This window comes from Thermobia domestica, chromosome 5 (genome assembly GCF_964235325.1).
Source record: "Thermobia domestica chromosome 5, izTheDome1.hap1.1, whole genome shotgun sequence".
In the NCBI taxonomy this organism is placed as follows: Eukaryota; Metazoa; Arthropoda; class Insecta; order Zygentoma; family Lepismatidae; genus Thermobia; species Thermobia domestica.
In genome coordinates this window covers 28,224,340-28,251,876 of record NC_137458.1, presented here as the reverse complement: position 1 = coordinate 28,251,876, position 27,537 = coordinate 28,224,340, and the positions used below count along the sequence as shown (strand labels likewise).

Here is a 27,537-nt window from a genome sequence, read left to right as displayed (position 1 = left end):
CGAGTGAAATGCAAAGGCAAAAAGAAGAAACCTTCTCAAATATCTTGCCTGATTTATTTGATATAGCCCATGCTAATGCTCTAGATATTATTAAAATCAAGGAAAATAGTTTCTTTTGTCTCAGACAGAAGGGACGACCTAGTAACACGCTTGGTAAAGACATGAGTTTGGCGCGAAAAGAACAAAAAGGGATATGCACGGCTTCAAAAGAAGGAGGAACACAAAAGAAAATGCACTTCTGAAAATGATTTGTTTGTACTTTATACACCAAAAGACATGGAGATAAGCAGTTCAAGTAATGAAGACGAAAACCCAATTGAGAATGTTAGAGAAAATGTAAAAATGGATGCGTGTGTGCCCGGACCCTGAAAGAGATGTAAAAAGGAGAAACTAATTTTATTACTCCAAGACTAGTTGCTGATCTTGATCGATACAAGCTCACCGATAGAGCAGCAATACATATTCTGACAGCGACGGCAGAACCATTAGGCCGTAATGTAGAGGAATTAGTGATAAATAGGTTTTTCATGCCGATGCTTAGCAAAGTTACACAGGACCACAAAAATCAATTTCGGAGTGCATCAAGTGCGTTAGTTGTGCAATGGGACGGAAAACTACTGCCGAATTTGACTGACAGAGAGACTGTCGACAGATTAACAATAATTATTACAGGAGATGGTCACGAGAGGCTAATTGGTGTTCCCATTTTGTCATCATCAAGAGTAGAACATATTGCTTCTATTATAGTTCATTCGCTTGAAGAATGGAACTTGGTAATATTCGTGCAGGCAATTTGTTGTGACACTACACCCTACAATATGGGTCATATCAACGGTGCTTGCATTCTGTTAGAGCAGAAGCTTAAAAAAAAATAAAAATAAAAATAAAAATAAAATAAAAAAATAAAACAATAAAAAAAATCTATATTTTCTTGTAGATACCACATTTATGAAATTGGTTTTAAAATGTGTATTTGACAAGTGTTGTGTTTCGTTTGCATTTGGACCGTTCGGTAAAAATTTTAAATGAATATATACAGGGTGGTGCATTTAAAATTTGCCACCCCCTGTATCTTCGAAACGATTGCGAATATGAGAAAACGCAAAAACACGTCCATCGTTATTTTAAGGGGCTTGAATTTTGAGCTATAAAAGTCCACCCCAGACACCCGTGTGCAGTTACATGTAATGTAACACGACAATAACATGTCTTTTAAATATTTCTGGATGCTTGTAGACAAGTTTGGAAAGCATTTCATGGAGTTCAGGACTACAACGATCCACACTGATGGTTTTGTTTCGACAGAGAATGGATCACACTCCCCATAATAGCAACAACAACTTCTGTGAGGGGGAGGGGGGGGGCTTGGGACACTGTTCTGGACATTGATCATGAGCCACACACTGTCCTGACCATTGTCGCAGAAGATCTATATGTTATTAGAAGTGACAATCTGATGCTGGAAATCTTCCAAGTTATTCCATATACACAAAGAATTGCATACCTCCAAACAGTGATCTTTGGGAGTCATGTCAACCCATGTAGCACCTATAAGTTCAACTTTTTCACCAACACTATCATAAAACTGACGTTACTTTTAAACACAGCAACCTTGCCGTTCGCAACATATATTAGACGCGTAGCACATGTACTTCAGACTAGACTTCACTTACCTATTTCATTCTTCATCATTCGATAATATACTCTCCACACAGCATCCAACGACATTCCACTGTCCAGGAAAATAGCTCCTGCCACCGATTCAAATACATCACCTAAAGCTTTTGGAACTTCAACGTCTTCGGCTTCTTCGCATTCTTCCTCTTCGATTAAATAATACTGAAATACAAAAAGCAGATATTCAATTATTTACAATTATTCAGTATTCTGTTTAACTGGTTATCATTTATCATTATCTTGAAACTATATTATTAAATGTATGTTAAATCTTAAATTGGTGTTTGGAAATCAAAACTAGCTAATGTTTCTAGCGAACATTGTTCTTCCCCTCCCTTTAAATAGCCCAAGGCTTTGTACCATAGGATCACTCAAGATTATTCTACAAGAGGTTGGGGATATACTCTGTCACGTGACCGACGTATTCGTGACGCTGTATGGCGACAAGACAACAGGGAGATCCGCATTGCAGTCTTTGGCAAAGATCTTTGATACACAGTTTTTTGCGGAATATATTTCCCGCGACTACAATAACGTATAGGTTTTGTTTTGTAATCTTTTACAATTCTATGGGGGGAATGAAAAGAACTAAGATTCTGGGTGAAAGAAAAGTAGTGGGGAGAAAACAAAAAACTTCTTATTTTGAGTATTATAACAATATTTATTTATTTCACCATATTTAGTTTAATTTTTATTAAACTACTGGATACGATATGCTAGGGGACGACGGAGACGATGGTTACCCTCCATCAACTGTTTTATTTAAACAGTTCTATACATATTCTATCATATGAATAAATGACAAGTAATTAACAAATCTCTAAGAAAGTAGTTTGTGTAAGAAACATGAATCACATTACACTTACAAAAAATACCTAAGATTAAAGAACTATTTTACTAAAGACCAATACTCTTGTGTGAGAAAATAAACTACGGAAGTTACCCTCTCCCTCAATGCCTGATATGTAGGCCTCATTGCATGATTACTTAAGTAACTTTCATCGTTTACTTTTGTTGAGCGTGGACTGATGAACTAACCTTGTCAATGTGCCAAACCCTAGTTCTAATAATAGTTTTTACCATAGAAAACTCTCGATTACACAAAAAAGGCACATGCAGTAAGTGGAGTGATATCAATTCAGACAGCATTATTACATATTTTCTCCTTGTCAACATGATGTCGGGTCATCACATTGCAAAAATTCGTTAATGAACATTACCGTTATATTTTCATAAAATTAATTTCAAGGGTGTACAGGAAAACTTCTAAGCAGAAATGACGGCCACGAAGCTTCATCATACTCTTTTGTTTCTTGAACATACAATAATTCAGAATTTCTTAAACCTTCCAAAGAAAGCCACATACCTAGGTCATAATCATCATTACAGAAACGAGTAACAATGTCACGTGTACACCACGTAACAGAGTTTGGTGTATATCGAATGTTTTCTCAATATTGAAACGGGAAGTGATAACAGATTTCCATCACTTCTAGTTTTAGTAGAAAGTTAAGGATGGAGATGGTATGTATTTTATGGCTTGATTACAGAAAAACGCTTCTCACTATTACCGTTTTTACTCTACAGGAATTGACGATAACACCTGAAGTGGTTGATTTCGACTACTTCCGGCTTGAAAAGAGTATTTAAGAGAAAAAAATAGACCTATCCTTAGAACGCTACATCGACTCATAAAAAAAAACTCACTATCGCTTATCGTTTTTGTCCTATGTAGATTAATATTGAAACCGGAAGTTGTAGTGGATTTGTATTACTTCCGGTTTTAGTAGAAAGTTAAAGATGAAGCTGAAATGTATTCTTAGGATGCTTAATGCATTACAAGAAACCGCTTCTCGTTATCTATTACCGTTTTTTTCTCCATAACGAACACATTAAAACCGGAAATGGTTTATTTCCGTCACTTCCGGTTTGAATATCACTTCTATTATTGAATTCGGTTATTAAGTTTTGACCCTCTACATCCTGGCCAAAATTGACAGTGATCTATTAAATGGTCTAATCTACTCCAGCGTAGTCTAATCTAATTCAATTTAATTCTTTTTTTTTTTTTTTTTTGTTTTGTTTGTTTGTTTGTCGGACGGACAGGCAGCAAAAATATATAAAGGAGTTAGATCAGGGTTCCTACTGATCTGGGGAAATCTATTTCCATGACTTCTCCCTGATTTTCCCTGACCTTTGGCAGGAAATTTTCTGACTTCCAAGACAGGTGTCGGATGACGTTGCCACATAAATAAGGAATAAATAACAGTGAATATTTATGAGAGAACATTTATTCTATAGAGACAAATAGTAATCGATTGCTCATACGTACATTCTACTTACCTTTCATAAAAATCTGAATAACGTGCATTATAATGGTTGGCTAAACGGAAATTGGTATACAATTAATGATAGAAAACATATATTTTATGAAATTTCCCTGACTTTCCCTGATGTAGTCTTTTACCCTGAACTTTCCTGACCTGTACAATTTTCCCTGAGCTTTCCCTGACTTCTTTGACCAGTAGGAACCTTGCAGATAAACTAAATTTCTTAATGAGTAGAACGAATTCAAGTATTTTAAGGTTTAAAACTGTCTTCACGTCTGCGTCTTAATATCTATCCCGCAGAGACAATGTAACGCTTTTTCACTGCAACTTCTGCTGTTGTTTTCACAATTACAACTACACACCCAGACGGCATTTTATTTAATAGACGTCACTCAGTATTGACAAATAAATAAATAATCAGAACAATAAGCATAGTAAAACACAGCTCACAACATAGTCACAAAATAAACTAACACAAATTGTTTTTTTCTTTTTTTCGACCAACACATGTTTCTCATTTTATGTGTTTGTGTACAAGTGTGTGTCCGTTTAGTTGTCGCCATCTGACGTCATAGTTTGTACACTACTCCCGAGGAAAAGAAAGGAGTGTCTGACTCTAGCCTTGTATAGAGTAATCTTGAGGGTTACCTACAGCAAATTGGTTTCAGTGAATTTGGTTAGCTGGATGGATATTGAAGTTTAGCTTTCCTTTCAGCACCGGAGGTTATACGAGAAATGGACCTACAGTGTAAGGTGGAACTCGAACCACCATAATTTGTCCGAATTTCAAGGCTCTACTACCAACAATCGAACCAAGGTCCTAATGCATTAAAGACGCGCGCGCTAGCCACAAAGCCAGCAGGAAAAGCTTAGTCGAAATAGAATAGCTAGACGAAGTGTGTCCTGGAAGAACATTTAAAAAAAAAAAAAAAGTAATAGTACGAGGCGTGTCCGGACAGTAAATACAGTTTTGAAAAAAAAAAAAATACTAAAAGAGGTTTGTTCAAGACAAATTTATTTTTACATGAAAGAGGACACCAACTATTTTTCGACATAGTTTTCTCCAATGTTCAAACATTTATCAGAACGGGTGACCAACCTATCCAAACCTTCCTCAACAAAACATCATCCCAGTGTCCGGCAGGTATGCACCGTTTCGTTTAAACGCCACCGCAGTGCTAATGTCAGCTCTCCACGCACGGGTGCTAGTTTCAGTGGTTCATTGCCTGATGTCAGTACGGTTGACTTACTCGCGAGTATACTGTGTCCTGTGATTGTTTACTATGTTTAAAACAAATGCTGAACCCACTGACTCTGAGATTCAGTCTGTTATCTGGCTTTTGAATGAAAGAACTGTTTGCGCCGGCCGAAATTCATCGTCAAATTGTATAGATTTACGGTGAAAATTCAGTGAGTGATGAAATGGTGTGAAAGTGGGTGAGGAGTTCAATGAAGTGGGGACAAATGTCAAAACTCCAAAAAAACGCTGTGGACTTATGGCTGTCTTCACGGGCAGGATGCTTTTTTTAAGGAAGGTTTAGACAAGTTTGACACCAGCTATGACAAGTGTTTAAGAATTGGTGGAAACTACATCGAAAAAAAGTTTAAGGTGTGCTCTTTCACGTAAAAATAAATTCTGGCTTGAACAAATCTGTTTTAGTATTTATTTTTAAACCTGTACCTACTTCCCGGGCTTGGCTCGTATTACATCTTAAACAAATTTTCTCCTATTTACATAATGTAAAGATAAGCCATATTGTCTGTTGAAGTTTAGCGTTCCTTTTCAGCACCTATGCTATATGAAACGTGGACCTACAATTAAAGGTGAAATGGGCCATAATAGAAACTACGTTATGTCTCATTAAGACAATCGTTGCTAGATACTTACAAATGCAATGTTTTTATTTTCTGTACTTGCAGATCTAAAATGAGATAACTAATGAGGTCTATCTGTAAGAAGAGAACTATGGAGCTCTATTTTGTTATTGCAAAATAATGAAATAATATATATCGGGGGTTCTAAAAAATGGCGCCCACGGACCACAGAGCACTAATCTACAGGCCAAAATAAACCGAGAATGTAATATGATGGTATGCTCTCCGGGCCTTCCTTCAGCCGCTATGGGAAATCAAAATTTCACAATGTGGCAATGTCACAGATTAACTTGGAGCCATTAATATTACTCTACGAATACAACAAGCAGTTGAATCGATTGCTACACTAATACGTGATGCAAGTGTCAATCAATATCGATTTTAGCTGCTATCTGGAAAGAATCGATATAACTATTTGATAGATTGGTAGATCTAATCTATGGTTCTTTATTTGCGACGATGTCACATAGTGCAATTCGTGTCTCCAGACGAGGATTCGGAAGGTATACAAATATATATATATATATATATATATATATATATATATATATATATATATATTGCTTTATTTTGACTTGTAGAATAATGCTCTGTGGTTCGTAGGCGCCATTTTTAGAACACCCGATATATATATATATATATATAAAATAGTCAGAAAAAAATAATATTCCAGCCACTTCACAGTTAATTTTCAAACATTACGTACTTGACGTACGTTGTGCAATAAATAACACCAATTATTACAAATAATCATCTCTGTATGCTTCTGTTTTCCCTCAACCGTAATACGAAATCAATTAATATGGATTCTTAATATGTAGCTTACAAACCTCTTCGCTTATGGAATGTCCATTTTCTTCCTGAATGCGAACAAACCGATCGACAACTTCATTCAATCCTGGAGAAAGGTGGCGGAAATACTTGTGAAACCCGAATCTCACAGCCAATGATGCAAAGATTGTGTTGTTTACCAACGCTGATCGTAAATCCGTAAGAGCACCTGGGGAATGCTGTCGAGAGTCTTCATAAAGGTGTCGTGTAATCAGGTAATCTGAAATCGAAAATTTACAACCATATAGAAAAAAGGAAAAGAAAAAAAGGTTAATAAAGTATATCTTTGTTTCTAGTTCCCACAGAAGACAGTTATTTCTTCCCACGATTCTATGTTAAAAATTAAAATTATTACCCAGGTATACCGTTTAGAAATTTTTATCCACGAATCCAGTCTATAACTGCTGAATTGATGTAAAGTCAGTCTCGATCACTTAGTACAGAGGACTCCTAAAGGCTAAATGTTTCACTGCTCATATACAACCATTTCTAGGCTCATATACAGCCATTTCTAGGCTCATCTACAACCGTTTCTAGGCTCATATACAACCATTTCTAGGCTCATATACAACCATTTTTAGGCTCATATAAAACCATTTCTAGGCTCATATACAACCATTTCTAGGCTCATATACAACCATTTCTAGAAGTATCCAAAGGAAGACACGGTGGCTCAGTGGTAGAGCTCTTAATAACTCTGGTGTGAGGAATTCCTGGTTTGATCTCAAGCCACATTGGCACGTTAGAAGAACTTGTAGCTGTCATAAAAAAAAAAAAAAAAGTCTTGAAACCCTACCATATTTCACCGTGTACACATAGTCTTGAAAGGGTCATAAAACATTTTTTTCCATCTTGCAAGGAGTTGAACGATGCGCAACTTTCTGGGACGTCTTGCTTGCTACTTGCTATCGCCCTCCCGCTGACATAAAAGAAAAACCAGTTTCGCCGCTTCCGAAACAACGGATTCTTTTGGGCAGGGAGGGGAAGTGCGCCAAAATACACGTTTTTAATGAGGAGGTCCACTGTTTGTCCATTAGAGTGCAGTGCTGCATATGGGGAGAAACCTTTCTTGCTTTCAAGAAGTTGTAACATGTAAAGAGTAAATAGAAAGATCGGGTTGCATTTTTTTTTTTTTTTTTTTTTTTTTTTTTTTTTTTTTTTTTTATGGCAGCTACAAGATTTATTTAACGTGGCAATGTGGTTTCAGGTTAAGTAAGTTTGTAATGAACAACACTGTGTCCATGGGTTTTCTCGGGATTCTCCAATTACCTATCATATTCTTATTTCACCAATTCTTTCACAATCGTTCAATTTTAATAATCATCCGCCTACTTTGGCTTAACTGTGGGATGCCAAGATTTAATTCCTGAACTTAGGAAAAAAAAAAAAAAAAAGAAAGAAAGAAAAAAAGCGATGGAACGGTTTTGTGGAACATACTGTGAGGGATAAAGGAAAGGTGTTACGCATTTTAAAATTCATGAGATGGGGTGGTTCTACCGCACAGACTATACCCACAGTATTTTGATGTGATTATGCTATGTCTAGGTTTTGGAAAAATACGCTCAGAGACGACTTTCGAAGGAGAAATATATCAAAACTCATGTGATTCGAATTCACAGTAATGACCTTCCTAAACCATATACTTGACGTGTTATTTTTCATTTCTGCTAAACATGACAAACCATCACTTCAGGTAGTTTCTCTTATGAAATGCACAGTGACTGACTACGAACGGTTTCAACTACATTTTTTAAATAATTCACATATGTACGTTTGTAAAGTAACGATTACCTAAAACAGCATCGCCAAGAAATTCCAGCCTTTGGTAGCAATCGGTAAGTCTATTAGGAAAGTAGGAAGCATGCGTCAGTGATTGTAGAAGGTAACTTCTGTCTCTGAATCTGTATCCAATTTTTCTCTCAAATGCATCATAGCCATCCAGCAGTCGTTCCAACTCTCCTTCAGGATTTGGCACATTTCTCAACAATGGTGATGATGGCGCTTTTAAACACCCGTAACGTATCTGGAATAAGAATAAAAAGTTTGACAGTCGAATTTTAATTTTCATTTGCCTACTCTTCCAATGTATACATGTTTCCATAGAATTAATCAGAAATAAAATTTTGTTACCTTGCGTTTGTGTCATTATTTGACTAGTCCAATATATACAAATTATGATCCTCTTTTCTAGAACATGCTAATCTTAATTTGTTCATTGTTGCCAGGTTCCGTATGTCCATATTGTCACATACAGAAATGAAAAGTTGATTCATTAGCTCACTTTCAACTTGGCACATATAAAGTTTTTCGCTTTAAAAAATGGAGGAGGAGGAGGGGGGGTGTAACGTGCGTGAAGTCAAAAAATAGTGTTTTAGAGAAATGGCATTTGAAAGTTCAGGCATAAATCCAAAATCTGGTTTTGGGAAAATGATTAGTTATTGTAGCTCTTCATGTTAATAGGACTATTTTTTTGATTTATGTCTGAAACCCAAAACCGGATTTTTGGATTTATATTTGAACTTTCAAATGCGACTTGTCTAAAACACTAACTTTTGACTTAAAGCACTTTACACACCCATCCGCCAATATCAGAAAAATGCAGAAGTATTAAGTTAGATATTTTGTCTAATAGTGTAAAAGAAGTTTGGTGCGTATAACCTTATGCATCACTGTGGAAATGTAACCTGGCAACAGTGAATAAAATGAGCTAGCATGGTCGAGAAGAGGCGGTTATAATTTAAATACAGCGTTTTCCAATAAATGAAAACATTAATTAGGTACACAAGGAAAAGAAGAGAATATAACGAACTTATGTCACATTTTTTTGTAAGTAGAACTACCCTGAGGACGGCCGCAGAAAAGAAAGTGCCTAAAAACATTAGAAAAGTCAACAACCACACAAACATAAAGTAACATTTACATATATATATAGATAGATAGATAGATAGATATAGTACAATTTGCGTAAAATGAAATCTTTTATATTTTATAAGAGAAAAATTAATACCATAAGATATTCGCAGTACTATTATGGAATTAGCCTTAAGTGAATAAACAAATCTCGAAAACTTCAGTCACGTGCAACAACATCAAAGCAAAATTACATTTAGTTTCTATCCCTAGTTTTCAAGGTAATATCAGGCACTAAACTTGTGAAATGGATGGAATTAATGTGTAAAAATTTGGTAACTCTTGTAAAAAGTTTGAAGAAAACATTGCCTGGAACTGCATGTATAATGAGTCGCATGGAAAGCATATGTTTTTACACAAGAACATGTAGTTTTACATGGAAAGGTGCCTGTTTTCTTTTTCGATGAGCCTGTGTTGACTTGTAGAAGTATCATCGCGGCAGCTCAAGTGGTAGAGCGTTGGCTTTGCATTCGGGAGGTCGTGGGATCGATCTCCGCTGACGTCCATCTTGACTGGGGTTTTCCAAGTTTTCCTCAGTCCTACCAAGCAAATGCCGGGATAGTACCTACTAAATAGGCCTTGGCCAATACCTTCCCAAATCCTTTCCATTGTTGTTGTTGTTGTTAGATATCCAGTATAAAGTGGCCTCTAAGCTCTGTCTGGTGATTCTTAAATAAATAAAAAAAATTTTTAATAAATGAAAAATGGGTACAAAGGATGAAAGAAGACATTTACATGGCCTGTGCACAGCATGTTTTCAAAGAGGGAAAGGTCATGTCCATGTAGACTGCTCTTCTATGGAGGGGAGTTATAAACATGAACTGTACTTTGCCTGCATTTAAAACACGAAAAGGCATACTTCCGGCAAGTGGGTACAAAAGATAAAGGAAAGCATTTACACGTGCTGTATACATCATGTTCCTAACGAGGGAAAGGTCACATCTATGGAGAAGAGCTATAACCATGTACTATATACATTGTTTTCATTTATAACTTGGACACGCAGATTACAGTAGGGAAGGGGAGGGGGCGAACAAACTTTTTGTATGCACATGTAGGTACATTACATAACTGTTCAGGCGTAAAACAGTGTGCCGATTTCAAGGTTTTTTCAGGCGCCTGGGAAACAAAGTTATGTTTCCTTGTTAATAATAAACTTCACTATTCGAAAATTTGTTACAACTAAAAAACACATTACAATATATATATTTATATACCTAGGTATTTATATATCTATATAGGCTTCAAATATAATGCTTTCAATCTAAAGTGAAGGAATTTTTTAAATCGGAGGAGACGTTTGGGCTATACACATTTTATGCGCCCAATGTTAAGTGTGTGTGTGTGTGGACAAGACCGACTTTAACCCTTTCGGTAGCAATGAAATTACATTACGCTCATCTTCAGTCGTGTGGACGGGTGTGAATAAAGGCTGTAATTAAATCCGTAATCAAGGTCTGCGAAAAGAGATGAAGTTGATTAGAGAAAAGGAAACAAATAAAGAAAATACGTTTTCCAGTATAAGACAAAAGAGAAAAAAGACTTACGTACCTGCGTCCATATCTCCTCCACGTCATCTCCTTTGGGACATGGTTGAAGACTTCCAACAGATCGATTCTCTGCTTCTGTTTGGTTTTTGCTAATGATTATCTCTTCGCGCGGTAAGACACGAATGCCTAACCACGCCATGAAGAGAAGAGCTCCTCTTGGACCACATGATATCAGGTACGCACCAATCAAAGCCTCCACACAATCTGCTATGCTTTTGTCTGGAATACTATGCTGCGTTATTAAATTGTACGGTATAAAGCATGGTAAGTCTTCTAGGCTCTGGGTTGGAGAATTTATCTCCCCACGTAATCGTTCACCTCTCTCCTTGACAAGCTGACAAATTTCGTCACGGCTTAAGTCTTTCAGTGCAGGTAAGTCCGCCCTATTCCAGTGGCTAGCTGGGACTCCAGCTTCAATCAGAGCTTGTTCCAGTTCTCGCGGAACATAATAGCATGGTGGAAGCCAATTATCATGAGGTTCAAACTTTGTAGCTATCATACATTCACCAAACACTTTACGCCGTCCCAATCGATACAGGTTTAAGTTACTTACTTGCTTCGACCTCAAATGACTCAATTTTCCTTCATGTATGTTATCGTATGTGCAGTACAAATAAGTCGTAATCGCATACTTAAGGAATGAATCTCCAATTGTTTCAAGACGTTCTAAATTAATGCCATCGTTCGCATTTGACATTGTAAGTGCCTGCAGAATAACTGCAGGACTAGGTCCTGGATGTCCATCCAGATCTGGCTGGGCGTCAAAGCTAAATTTCTTAATAATATCCTCTTCCATATCCATGTCACTGAAAGGATCGAACGTACCGTTTACAGAAATTATGGTAGTTGATATCACCTCCTGAACATTGTCAACAGGTTGGAACATTGAGTCTAGGGAAGGGTTTTGAAGCAAACTTACAATCAGAGATTTTCGTTCTTCGTCTACTTGTACTAAGCTCTTATCCACTTCAACATCAGCATTTTTCTTTATTACGAATTCCTGGTCCACTTTCAGAAGCATTTTACCATTCAAAATGTTATGCTTGTTCTGAACGGTCGATTCTTCGAATTTTTCTATATGACTGACTGTAATATCATCCGCTTCTTCATCCCAGTTCCATGGAAATTCATCCGATGAATGAGAAACATCTCCACTGTGGAATCCATGATCTTGTGATTCATTTTCTTCCACTGCTTCTGCCACATTATCACTTTTAAATTCGATCCGAAGGCCACTTCTGAGGTCACTTTCACTATCCGAGCGTTCGTATTCATCACCTTCACTGCAAGAGTCCGTTTCCATTCCTTCCAGATCTTGTTCCAAACCATAAAATCCTCGCTTGCTACCCATCCAGCTGCTTGGAGACCCATAGCGTATTCTATCTCTTCTCTCCTGGATACCTGTCCCCCAATCACTGCTGCCAAATCCAACGAGTTCCGGGTCATATGCGCTGTCTACCATAGTGAGGTTATCAGGCAGAGCGACATTCGGATCAAAATCATCGAGTTCAAACTGCATCGGCGGCGACTGATCAGCCATTTCATTCGACCACGTTCCGATTTCCATCCACGATTCCTCTCGTCCACCCCGTAATTTCTTTTCTTCCTCAGTAATGATCTCATTTGCAGTTTTCTTACGCTCTTTCTCTGCATCTTTCTGTTTCTTCGAATCACTCTCATCGTCCTCATCATCACTGTCATCATCGTCGCTTCCACTTTCTTCTGCGTCTGCACTTTTAGGAACTTTCTGCTCTTTTGACCCTTCCACTGACTTGCTTTTACTATTTTGGTTTGCCTCTTCGTTCTTAGCGTTATTTTCTTTCGATTTTTTCAACACATCAGCCAGACTCCAACCAAAATCCAATGGTGGCCATTTGAAATCTATGGAGAAAAACATAAATAAAATAAATAATAATAAATAAAACTGAAAAATTACATAATGATATTTATTTATTATTTTCAATAGAAATATGTTGAGTCAGACAGACCTATTAATTTTTTTTTTACCATGAAAACACGCACCTTTCTAAAATTCAAGCATGTTTTCCAGTTCCTAACAGCAAAAATGTAAATGATTTCCTAGACTTTTGGAGGGAAAAAAAAAAAAAAACGACAAATTGTTGTAATTGCCATTCATATGAAGAAATACACAGTAATTCGAACTTGTTTGTTATTTTTTATTTTTAATCAGGATTTCGTTTACATATCTTACATGTGCTATGTGACTTCTTTTTAATATTACGGAACCAACAATAAGAGGGAACACGTATATAGGAACAAAACACATATGTAGATAATTAAACTTCAACAGTTCCATCTGTTAACAGGACGGGGGACTGTTACATTGACATCCAACGTTTTGTCGCATTATTTTGTTTTTAAGATTAAAAGAAAACATCCTTACACTCTTGCTGATTCGAACGTGCTGTATTTAGTGTAGAAACGTTATGTAAGACTAGGATTCTTTACCATTTGACTGTCTTGAATTTACAACAGTTTAAATCCAAAGTTTTTGTAAAGAAACATTTTTCAGTATAGTGGTCAATAGTGTTTCAATAATACTTTCTACCACGCAATTCTAGTGTACCGTCTAAGGCTGAAGTTCTATGAAATTTCGCAAATCAGAATAATAGGGGAAAACACACTCACATATTTTAATTAATAGGGCAACCTAAAAGCATAATAGCAATTTAGACATATGGTTGGTACCTTGAACATGGTTGTGGTTGTCTGAGGGTCCAGAAGAAACTAATTTTAAAAGCATAATAAAGCATAATTTAAAATATATAGAGCAATTCTTGGAAAATTCTGTTTAACTGCAAGTTTAACATACCGTATTAATATTTTTTAAAACCAATATTTACAATGCAAAATCATTGAGAACATAACAATGCAACAATGAAAAGCTTATTTTTATTTCTGTAAATTTTTCGGTGTAGTCCTCTGATGTGGAGAAAAGAAAAAAGGTAAAGAAGAAAACTTTCCACCAACAATGAATAGTACACAAAAACTCCACACTATATTGTTATGTGTATCTCTTGAACTTAAGCACCTTCTGTACTTTATGGTGCATCTTTCTTTATATATGTACAGTCCGCAGCAAAAAACCTGCAACATGAGCATGTAAGTTTATTGTGAAACTACGCCTAACAGCGCAGGGATCAACATAATGTTTAAGTGGTACGAATCACGCCAGGAAAAACCTCGGCATCCTCCCCTGCACACTTATTTTGAAACAATAAACTTCGTCGTTTCACAATAAACTTACATGCTCATGTTGCAGGTTTTTTGCTGCAGACTGTACCACTAAGGCGCACACAAGTCATAGAAAAATCTGACTCGAGTAAAGCATATATCTTTACAGTGCATTACTCAGAAAGTTCATTAAATATGAAAGAAATCGCTTGCATAAAATATTAATAAATAGATCAAGATATTTAGAATATTTAATGTATAGTAAATATTATACATTATACACGATTAATGTAAAACAATGATTGAAATTAACAATAAAACATAATTTGAAAAAAAGAATAAAGCATAATACACAAAAAAAGCATAATGTGTGTTGCTCTATTGATTAATGTATAGTACAGTGGTTCTCAGCCGATGTGTCGCGACACACTTGTGAATCACGCAGTCCCCTAAGTTGTGTCGCTAAATTTTAGAATTTAAAAATCATGAAGAATTTAATAATAATTAGTTAAAATTGAGATATACTGTACCAGTCAACAACTCCAGCGTTACTAATAAAGCTCAGTGCTATATATAGAGACATTATAAAACTTAATAGGTTTCACTATTATAATAGATATTATTAATTTATAATAAAAATATCAAACAAACGTGTCGCGATGTCCTAGACGTTCAGTAAACTGTGCCGTCAGTCAAAAAAGGTTGAGAGCCACTGGTATAGTATATCACAATTAGATATCTATAAACATTTATTTCAAATAAGTTACTTTTACACAATTCTGTTGTTTTCCTAAGTTTGCTTAGCAGAAGCAGTTATGTTTCATACAATAAGGAACAGATTTAGCGATAAGCTTGCCCACGCTATCTTGCGAAATCATGTGGTAAATGGAAAAAATGTTTTTACTTTTTAATTATAGGCCCCAACATCCCAATTTCTTTCCCAGGCTGGGCCTAACATACTAGAAGACTGAAAACCACAACTCAATTCAACAAACTTGGATTCTATACAATTTGTTCTAAGACGCAAAAGGTACTTTTACCAACAACTGGAAAATGCAGTCGTAACTCACTGCGGTTAATATTTGGGATCCCTCTCTCTCTACCTAAACCGTACTGAATTTGTAAATACAGATGGTACATATTTTATGAAGTAACAACCTCACTGTACCGAACTGTATATGTATACATTTAGACACACAAAGGAATACGTAAAAAAAACAGTAGTTTTCACTCCTGTCCGAGTTTCAATTCGCAAAATTTTGGCAAGATTAAAACGAACTTCCAATGACAACGTCATCGAATCACCACCCTCCCTTAAAAAATATATATATATAAAATATAAAAAATAAAAAAAATAAATCTATTAATTAGATTTTCTGTCATTGTGCACTTTACAAACGGACTGATTTAGTACACGAAATCTCGGGTTCTATTCCCAGTGGAACAGCATTGAAAAAATTAACACATTACTTGGTTCAGACTCTAAATTTTAACAAACAAACGGACTGGTAACTCTCTTCTTTTTGTATCTCTAGTGTTCGTCAGATTGAATTCGTGCATGTGAATGGCATACTCCTATTCTATAGATCAAAATATATTAATGCAAAGTGAAAAGCTATTTTAAAAAATGAACATTCTATTTCAGAATGCTACAAAAGCATGTAAAATTTCTGTTTTCCCTTTCCTTATTTAATTTACGAGCGCTCTCCAGAAAGTTTCAGACGTTTTAGCCTATCACGGCAATGAGCGGGGCTGAAGTTGCCATCTTGGTGTCAGAACGTTGTCATACTCAGTACGCATCCAGCTGTGGTAGCGTGAGAACTGTGACGCTCTTACTGTGCTTTCTGTGACGTGTTACAATGTGCGCTGCAATAGAAAATCCCGCCTCTTGTGAGGTGCGTTCTGTGATTGGGCTTTTGTTGGCAAGTTGAAACACTGATAAAGTTAAGGCGTGCGATTCAAAACAAACGCCGGGGAAAATTTAGGGCGTTTTTTTTTTTTCACGACAACGCACGTCCGCGCACAGCCAAGCGTACCCGAGAGCTCTTCGATGGTTTTGGATAAGAGTTGTTTGATCACCCATCACACAGCTCGGATTTAGCGCCAAGTGACTACTACTTTTTCCCAGGATGAAGACATGGCTCGCTACACAATGCAGTGGTTAAAACCGCAGGCGGCAAATTTCAACCGCGACGATATTGAAAAACTCGTACCACGGTATGATAACTGCCTTAATTTGCATGGCGATTAAGTGGAAAAAGAGTGTACCTTATGTGCGTGTTAAAGAGTGTATCTCAAATGTATATAATACAATTTGGTTTGCTCATTCTGTTACTTTCTTTTTTCAAAACATCTGTTACTTTCTGGTAGCTCTCGTATTTATTTCTACGGCTTGAAAAAAGAACTTAAAAAACTGCCTTTTTGTACAAAATATTCTGTATTTTCGACTTTTTACAGGAAAAAAAATGTGTTTTCCGTCCTTATACAACACCAAAGTTCTGAAGAATGGGACTATAGTTACTATACTAACCACTAGAGGTACGATTGGCGCCACTATTTATGTGATTTCAACTACTAGGGTGTTTTCAACTGAACAGTCATTTGTTTTCTAGTTGTATGCCAAAAAGCAGTCACCTGCTATTTGTTTCAGTGGGTACGCGATGTTATCAAGTAAAGATCCCAACAATATTTCTGACCAGGGCCAGCCCTACGCAATTTGCCGCCCCGTGCAATGACACCACTTATCGCCCCCTTTCTCCAGAAAGAACAACCCTTAAAAGACACAATTTTAAGTATGCTACCCCATCATTAACAACAAAGGGGAGGGAAGGTGCACTCGCACTCAGAAAGGCTTGATACCATCTGGTTGTATCTTTTCTCTTTCAATAATAATCTATTATGTTAGTGAAAGATAAAGCAAACACACTTGCAGAGTAAAGATGGTAATCCTTTTTATAGAATTCAATATCGAGCTTCAATCTCGATATTTCAGTTTGCAATTCGAATGCAACTGGCTCTTTTGTCCTTATTTTTGATTTTCCTTCTATATCTGTTAAAAAAAATAAAAAAAAAAACTTGATTCCACCTTCAATGATACGGAACTTGTTTGTGATAAAGACAAGAGTAGTTTTCATACCAAAACTGTGATAACTGACTAAAATGGAACAGGTGTTCGCTACTGTTCGAGAACTGAGTTCTTGTATTTGACAACGATCAAACAATTTATGCTGGGATTTGTTTGACCATTTGTTTTAGCACTGTCCATGTGACTTTAAACTAACGAGACCTAAACATGATTTATGAATGTAGTATTCGAATAGGCCAGCTTAATAAATTAAACTACAAACCAACACGAAGTATTCATATTAAATAATATAGTTATGACAGATTTTGACGTCCCTCGAAACTTCCCGTCCCATGCAATGAGGAGTAATCTCCCTTTGTAAATAATAATAATCATGATAATAATAATAATAATAATAATATATATATATCATACAGTATAGTCCCCCCCTAAAAAAAAATACAAATTAACAATGACTCCGTTCCTAAATAATAATTATATCTTGTTCAGAAAATGAATTACGTCGCTGAAGTAACACACCAAAATTATAAAATTATAATGTACTTATTCGTAATTCAATTATTACGAATAACGAGAAAAAATACCTTGAGGCATATTAACCAAACGAAATCAGTATTTTGGCGTCTTGGCTATCAGAAAATGAAGTTGGGACGGGAGTTCATGAAGGAAGGTCTCTTCCGATATGACTGATTGTAGGGATTGATGTGTATATATATTTAAATATATATATATATATATATATATATATATATATGACTGGTCCTTAAATACCAGTTTGATTAATGAATATACATGGTTTCCGGAAACTGACTATCAAGTGCATGGCCATTTAGAGTACAAAACTGAGCCCGAACTGAGAAATACCTCGGTGAATTTATTTGCTCCGTGAGGCAATCTTTCTCCCCCTTGAAATCATTACTGTTTATAATTATTCCTTTACATGATATAGTTTGAATAAATGAATAATTCGTAACTGAACATTTGATTCCAAGTTACATTTTCACTTGATAGAAATAAATATCGAGATCATAGTTTTTAACAGACATTAAACCAATCTACAACTATATTTTTCACTCCAGTGACAGGTTACTTCAGTAAAATAAAGAATTAATACACTGAAAACAAAAAGATACCTACACATTAAAGTACTCATTGTACTTGGATATATTCATCTTTAGGATCAAGTGGCCAAAGTGTTTGGTTACGATTGGATTTGAGTTTAGCGTCCGTGTCAGTTGCCAAACTATATGAGACGTGGATCTACAGCTTAATATATGATCCAAACACATGAGCTCATACCAGTAATCGAACCCGGGTCTACCGCGCCGAAGCCGAGAATGCTAATTATATGCCCGAGAAAGAGCTCTGTGTTTGATCCATTGTGGATTGGTTGCTTCCAATACAAACCCGAGTAGTGGTTCGGATTCCACTGTAGCACGTGATCCCGTCTCATATAGTTTCGGAGCTGAATAAAAGTTGGAAGTCCAATCAATCAATCAATCGAAAATACGTATATATCAAGGACGCCCTTTGATACACATCATGCGAGTATTAAAAAATGCTCTAATAAACAATGGTCATATATGAAGCATATTTATTCCTTTCTGCAGCCACACATTCAACACGTGACTTTTTCTACAATTGATATAATTTATCAGCTTAATATGGCTACTGCCACTAATCTTCTGTAGATAAGTTATCAATTGCGTTGAAGTTTTCTATAGAATTATAAACATCCCTTTATGTATGATTAAAATTTTAAATAATACGAATTTCAGCTTTTGAGGGAACTGAACAGGTCGTTGCAGTTGAGGAACCAGTTAGTGGACCACAATAGCGCTAATTTTACGCATTAAAATACCAGGGCAGTCAAAAAGTTCTCCGAATGTTGTTGTAGTTTTGGCATTTAGGATGCAATCACAATGAATCTTCTACAGTACGTTCCCTAAGTTGCCTAATTCTGAATTTAACAAGTGTGAACATGTCTTAACAGGCAATGTACGAATAGTGTAGCTAAATGGAGGACTGCATAATGATCAGTTGTGCAATTTCTCAGATCGGGTAACGCACAAACATCAAGTTCATGTGCAAATTGGGAAAAATCTGACTCAGAGAGTTTTGATAGCCTTAAAAACAGTTTAGCACCATCGGATGTTTGGCTCTTACCAAAGCTACAAATGGTCCTTTTCCGTTTCGCCGACGCACAAGAGATCAAAACCAACGCTACGGCTGAACTTCGGAAGATACCAAAAGAGGCCTTTCGTCAGTGTTTCCACCAATCGCAGGAGCGATGGAACAAGTGTGCGTGTGTGTTCCGAAGGTGACCACTTTGAAGGCGATTAAGTAACCTGTACTTGTATTATGGTAATATGGCACCTGTGCTTATATTATGGTATGGTATGGTATTACAACAAAATTCTTGGAACTTTTGCAGATAAATAATTTTCAGATATTTAAATATAGGTGTGACTTAAGCGTAAAACGGTGTATCAATTTTTCTTTTAAATCTCCCTGTACAGAAAAATGAAATGAAATGAAATCTTTTAGTTTTACGTCCCACGATTATGCCGGCTAGGCTAAAGGAGACAGTCATGATAAGAAATGAATGCAATAGTGGAATGAAGAAAGTGGGAGGAAACGAGAGAACCCCGAGAAAACTCACGCACACGGTGTTTGTCCATAACAAAGTTCACTTGGCGCGAGTTGGGATCGAACCAGGGACTTCGTGCACCAGACGTCAACGCTCTACCACTGAGCCACTGACTCAGCCTGGCGCTCTACCACTGACAAGCCAGGGCGGCCCCTCACCCCGTACACCGAACGTCATTCATAGCACACAATGCCATACAAGAGAGCTTCTGCCACATAGCAGTGCGGTTGAAAGGGCACATTTGCAGCGTCAATTGTGCCTCTAGTGGTTATTTTATAACAAAAATAAATTCCTTAAATTTTCTTTCCATATTTTTATTTTATCGTTAACTCCGATGAATCACTGTTCCTTACCTGCTGGAAGTATCTGCTGGCCTAAACCAATGTCATAAGCAACTTGTTGACGTATTTGGTCCGCTAACAGTAAAGCATTGACTCGATACAAAATGCACGGCAAACACACAGCCTTTCGCCACAGAGATGCTGGGAATGGATGAACAGTACAGAGTTCAGGAACAAGGATTTGCTTTTGCTCTAAATTCTCTCGCTTGGCCCTCTTTGTTTCTTCACTGCTTGTAGGCAACGCCACACCCTTACGATTTACGTACCTAAAGAAAGAAAAAAAAAGTCTAATTAACAAACCACATTCAAATTTAAAGAAATTTGAAGAGTGAAAAATGAACAGCTGAACTAGAAATCGAATCTTGGTCTCCGGTTTAGCATGTCGGTGCGCTTAACCATTACGATACTTACTCTACTTTCTAATCAGCCAGCCATCTTCACTCTTTCGAACATAAAAGCAAATCTGCAGGGGACTAGGGTTTTTAATAAAGAGTACAAGAGACCTACATATTATCCAAGTTTTAAAGCACCTCTTTGTAGCGATGATTAGGAGTAAACTGGAATACGGTTGTGTTCTTTGGGATCTTATTCATAAATTACAAGCAAATAACATAGAACGAGTTCAATTTAAATTTTTAAAACATCTTTATTTCAAATTGTATCATATATCAACAACTAAAAATAAGATCTCTTACTCTTCTCTTTTACTTAAATTTGATATGCACTCTCTTCACAGTAGAAGGTTTCTTATTCGACAAATATATTTGTACAAAACAGTAAACTCAATGACAGATAATTGTATATTAATTTCAATATATCAAAACGATCATTGGGTAAGAATTTAGTATTTAACATAATAAGATCTTATATTACAATCCACCAGGAGTCATTCATAGTTAGAGCTTGTAAAAATTTCATCAATCAGTTGGTTCCATCAGTTCTGGATCTTGACTTCTGGTTTCCTATCCCTATATATTTGCGTATTCTCAAAAATATTCTGAAGAGACAATATGTATGGAATAACAATTAAGTAAGAACCTGTACTGGAGACTATTTTTATCATTTTTCATATTTTTCATTTTCATTAAATATTTATACTACTAATATTTTAATTTGGTTATATTATTTAACTTGTATTTTTTTCCTTCTTTACACATGAAATCCTTTTGCTCTCTTTCAATATATATTTGTATTTCATATGTAATTATATGGCAATAACTATGTTCCTCTGTAAATGGAGTTTGGGTCTGTAAAGGACTATTATACATAAAAAATATGCTGTGAAAAAAAAAGTTGTTTCCTCTATTTATAATACATACAAATTTCCTTACTCAAAATGAAATATTGGAAACTAAGATCTCTAATAACTGGAGCTAATGCTCCTTTCCTTCTCCTTCAAAATGTATAACAAAAAAGTGAAATGAAAAAGAATAATCCCTGCTTTCAAAATATACCCTAAAGTTCCACTAGTGTGAAGGACTGCAAACATGTAACGGAAGCATATAAATAGTTGTATTATAATTTTGGGCTTTACGCCCAATGTTTCTGCCAATTAGGCTACAGAAGATGATAAGAAATGAATAGTGAAAGGTGACATAACATTCATGACCTGAGTGGGATTCGAACTCGCAACAGACAGGTTTCGCTGTCCCCAGTCTATCGTCTTACACCACTCGACCACGTCAGCTGGCAATAGTTGTAATAGACTTAAAGAAAAGGTTCTACCGCAATCAGCTGCACTTAGTTTACAAAGTTTAAGAAACACAATTTCGACGAAAGAGTGTTCCCGCCACAGACGTGAATGAATCACGATTAGTACAGGAGCCACCATTGTTGACTGAGTTTTACTGACACTACTTACCATTCCACAAACATGTTACACACCTCCGATGACAATACTTTTGCCTTCTTTACTGAGCAATGCACATGAGATATGTAAAGTATCGGGATTCCTGAGTATAAAAGAAAGAAGTGGGCGTGTGCAAAGAACTTCAGCGTCTGTTTGAAGAATATGGTGAAACATACCTGCAGATCATTACTACTACTTATGTAAGTTGGTTGCGATCAAGGAGGCAAAAAAAGTCAGTTCTCCAACGTTGAAAACGGTTCTAAAGACCATATCAAATGCTTGGTCCCAGTACATACTCTGATGCCCTGTGGGCTAAAGGAGACAGATGATTAATGAACGTGAATGAGTATGAAAGAATTGGTAGAATGACAATGTAGGAGGATACTGAAAAATAACAGAAAAACCATGGTTGACTACTATAATCTTACTTGACCTGGAATTGAATCAGGGAGCCCTCGCACGACGTGAGTGCTCTACCACTGAGCGATCGTGTCTCCGACATTTCTCGTATCTGTGTCTTAAGATGGCTACCCGCACAACCTAAAGAACGTCTGTAGAGGCAACAATAAACAAAATGGACTGATTTCATTGCATATTATCTAGTTATATGACAACAGAAACAACTCTCGTATACCTTCATGAGGAGCTAATTTCTGAAAAGAAACAGTAATAAAAGCTAACAGCACAGAAAAAACAATAACACGAAAATGACGCATACACAATATGCTGTTACCTTGGTGTTAAGAAGTTCAATCTAGCAGACGTGTGATCCACATCAAGCAGCGGTTGCTTACTGTTTTGTATCTGGATTCCATACTTCTTAAAATAATACTCCTCGAATGTTTTGTATTCTGAGCCAGGAAACGAAGATTTTGGGTTTAAATTATTACAAATTTCGGCTACGTAGAAGTACTGAAATAATCGAACAAAAATATATTTTAATAATTTTTATTTATAAAGTAATATATTTTAATATTGTTTATTTAGAAAATAACATGAGATGACAATAAAAAGTTTCCACGACTTATAAAAATTTCTTTCAACATCTATATTCAGTGCTCAACACAACTCTAATGGTAGCAGGCATGCCTTTAGGTAGAAACAAACAAAGAACTTAAAGTAAATAGGCAGGTCCTTAAATTACAGTCTCTATCATTACTGGTGGAAGGGATAAAAGAATAAACAATGTGCCAGAGCATTTTGTAGGTAATTAGCATGCCGAAATGAAACATTTAAATTACAGTATACAAATGGCAAACTACTAGCATAATATTTATTACTAGGAAAATACAGATCTTTGCAGGGGGAGAATACGTTTCATTTTGGACATAAAGGGGTAAATTTGGATTTAAACGGCATCGGAAGTGTCATTGTTTGTCTCAGCAACCCCGAAACTATGGACTCGCCACTAATATTGGTCACTTTCAATCATTTTTATATCTCCCCAAGTTGGAGACCAGAATTTGGATTTAAACGGCATCGGAAGTATCATTGTTCGTCTCAGCGACCCCGAAAACTATGGAATCGACACTGTTACCGGTCATTTTCAATCATTTTTTACATATCTCCTCCCTCCCCCTCCTCTACGTTACACTATTAAAGTGAAATGATAAAAAACATCCCAAGTCCGAACCTCATCTATGTTCAAAATTTGATAGAGATGGGGCGGGTGGTTTAAGAGTTATTAAGTCACAAATACAGTCACTTTCATTTTTATGTATTTTTCTGTGTCTCCCCCACCCTTAAGTTGTACCGTCAAAGTGAAATGATAAAAACCATCCCAGAACCGAACCTAATATATGGGGCAAATCTGATCGAGATCAGTCTCGTGGTTTACGAGTTAAGTTTTATTTATTTTTATATATCTCCCCCTTTCATTCCCCTACACTGTACCGTCAAAGTGAAATGATAAAAAAAAAAACTTCCCAGCCCCAAACCTCATCTATGTTGAAAATTTGATCGAGATCGGCCGGGTGTTTCAAGATACTATCTTTATACAGTATAAATAAATTTTACAATATATTGTTTATAAAATACAAACTAATATGTAGATACTGCATAGAAGCCCTTACACTACAGTCTATACTAAATTTTACTTCACAAAATACATTTTCTGTAAGTTGGCAACTTTTCAATGGAAGTGATAGTGGTTAACATAGACAGGTTTCACTGTATTCAGAGTGAAAACAACGCGTTTAGAAAGGATTAACATACTCTCAATGGACCATTAACTAACTCACTCACTCTATGGCCTATAAAACCCGGAGGTTCAGTGTCGCGTTCACTAAAGCTCTCCATATTTCGTAACCATACAGAACAACAGGCATGATTATTGTTTTATATATTTTAAGCTTCAAATTACTCGCAAGAATTCGCGACAACAAAAGATTTTGAACTGAACAATAACACGAATTGCCTCTTCTGGTCGACATTTAATTTCTTCGTGAATATGGTTTTGGTCTGTTAATACTGATCCTGGATATATGAAAGATCTACTTTGTTGAAAGTAATATTTGATATTTTAACACATCTATAATTTATAGTATTACGATTTCGACGAACTTTCATGTATTTAGTTTTCTCTGGATTCACTATGTCCATGCAAGTGTTTAATAAGACCTCTGCATTTCCTTCTAGTTCTTCTTATATCATTTGGCTGAGAAAAATATTCCAGACGGTTTTAATATTTCATTTTGAATTCAATGAGTCTCAATTAATTTCTTTCTTTTCAAGCACTATTTGCGTTGATGTACTAAGTTCCTTTATTATAAAAAATTCTGGACCCATAAAAAGTGTTATTGCAAAAGCTTCGTCCACTGACTTTATTTTTAATGGTCCAAGGACAAGCGTGAAGATTGGATAGAAAGTGTTTGCAAATGTAAAGAGTTTTAAGTAAGGGATTACCAGTAAATTATTTGAGCGTGCTAGGAGTTATAGCAACTAATATTATAACAGAAAACAGTACTACAATAAACAAGGAAGATTCTACACACTGAACGTATATTTGTACCTGAGGTTGATCTTGATTGCGGTACCACGGCATTACAACAGCATCATGGTATTTGATAGGATCAAAATGGAAATCCTGCCTCTTCGTTTCTGGTACAGGGTGCGGATGAAGGTCTCTGTTTTCGTAGATCAGGTCTAGAAACTCCCAATCTACTTCGATCTCATTATCTTTATCTGAGTTTGGGAAAAACAGTTATACATGGTGTAATTATTCACAATTATACACAGCAACAAGTGCATGAACAATTACGCTGTTATACATCAAGGTCACGTTTAAAAAAGTAATTACAAATTGCAACTTTCAAGTGATTTCTTCTTTGAATGTGGCATCTTAATTTTAATATCCTGGGCTGCTACTTCCTTTGACTTTTGTTAGAATCAGCTTTGGCACTTGGAAAAAATGAAATGAAATATTTGGGTTTTACGTCCCACGGTTATGCCGGTTAGGCTAAAGGAGACGGTGATGATGAGAAATGAATGAAATGTTGGAATGAAGAAAGTGGAAGGAAATGGGAAAACCCCGAGAAAACCCACGCACACGGTGTTTATCCATCACAAAGTTCACTTGGTGCGAGTAGGTTTGGCACTTGGGTCATAAATTGGTAGCTCATACCAAACAGGTAGCTCAATTAATTTTACCAAAATGTAAGAACTTTTACCTAAATGGGAAATAAAAACACGAATTTAAGACTTTTATCTTACGTCAACACAGTCTTGAATTCTTATATTCAGGTATAAGTAAATAAACAATCTTTTCATTTTAACGTAGTACTTACTCTTGTTCAAACAGAGCAAAGAGGAAAATAGTAACACAAGATAATGAAAATTAAGCTGGCACATTCAAACAAGACGACGCTTGAAAAGTTATTTTTGTTATATTTACAACTTATATTATGTTTCAAAATGAATATCGGGGTTTTAAGGTTTTGTAGTATTTATTACAAATAATGTACAATTATAAATAACACATAAAATGGAAGGACAACTCAAACAGTTTTTACTACAAGTGTTCAATATGAGAACCATTCGTCACACGGCACACATAGCCATAAACTTTCCACCGGGATATGGCACAAAACACATTCAATTTAGGGGAGTCTTGCTGCAACTGTACCATCTCTTGGGGATTTGTTGAACCCCAAATGCGAACATTGTGAGTGATCACATCACCACTTATGTAAAATGTTGTTTTATCAATGAAGACGACACGATCCAGAAAATCTTCATCGTCATGCAGCAACATTTCATTTGCAAAGTTGGCACGTAAACCGTAGTCTGCAGGCTTTAGAGCTTGTAGCAACTGCAAACGATAAGGATGTCTTAAAATTCTCCATACAAACGGTTGTACTGTAACTACAGATTCAGTCTTTGCAAAATGTAACACACAAAGAGCTTTCTGCTCACTAGTCGCCATCTTTCCTACTAGCGCTTTCTACCGGCAGACAGAAGAAACAGTGCATGTGTGCGTACAGAACAATTTGAGTTGCTCTTTCATTTCATGCATTATTTATAATTGTAAGTTAATTGTAATAACTACAATGGCTTAAAACATCGATATTCATTTTGAAACATCCTGTATATAAACCTTTTAAAGGTTTATTTTTTTCATGCATAATGGATACTGAATTTTTAGTATTCAGGCACGAATTACAGTTAATCATAAAACAGAAAAATATAAATAAAGCACTATTATTTTTACTGTAGAATTGAACAGTAGGTTTTTTTTTTTTTTTTTTTTTTTTTAACTCTTAAGCACAATTGATAAAACAGTCTATACAAATCAACTGACTTGCTTTAGTCGCGTACTGATGTGCATTCATCTATGAAGGGTCGTGAGTTCGATTCTAAGACGCACAATGTGAAGAAGATTTATGTCCAAGGACTATACGAGTGCACTTTTAGCACTCTTTAAAAATTTTTATCGTCGATTATTTCTTTAGAACAAAAACAAAGAAAAAAAATAAAAATCTTACCTCAACTGCTTTACAAAATCAAGTAAAGCTAGTGTTCAGGTAATATTTTTAGATATTCCTTTGGGTTAATTTTTTTATACATTTGATTATTATTTGAACTATGTGTTTTTAACTTTCCTGCATTCGTCATGACGATGGACACATTGTAATAGTAGTATTTTTCTTAGGCAATCCACGTACAAGTATATCTTCTGTTTTATTCGAATTGTTTTCCTCCTCTGGTATCTACTTTCTCCTAGCTCAGTTGTATACATGGAATGTA

General features: G+C 35.8%; 1 protein-coding gene across 3 annotated transcripts in view; it reads right to left on the bottom strand.

The window, feature by feature from the left end:
- LOC145685815 (endoribonuclease Dcr-1-like) overlaps positions 1 to 27,537 on the bottom strand; it is a 166,323-nt gene that overhangs the window by 21,936 nt on the left and 116,850 nt on the right. For all 3 annotated transcript variants that reach the window (XM_081758387.1, XM_081758386.1, XM_081758385.1), the window contains exons 17-23: positions 25,304 to 25,476; positions 23,027 to 23,205; positions 20,457 to 20,710; positions 11,175 to 13,054; positions 8,505 to 8,736; positions 6,713 to 6,933; positions 1,674 to 1,839 (exon numbers count right to left, since the gene is read on the bottom strand). In XM_081758387.1, the coding sequence (XP_081614513.1) occupies positions 1,674 to 1,839; positions 6,713 to 6,933; positions 8,505 to 8,736; positions 11,175 to 13,054; positions 20,457 to 20,710; positions 23,027 to 23,205; positions 25,304 to 25,476 (3,105 nt within the window). The remainder of the gene's footprint in view (positions 1 to 1,673; positions 1,840 to 6,712; positions 6,934 to 8,504; positions 8,737 to 11,174; positions 13,055 to 20,456; positions 20,711 to 23,026; positions 23,206 to 25,303; positions 25,477 to 27,537) is intronic.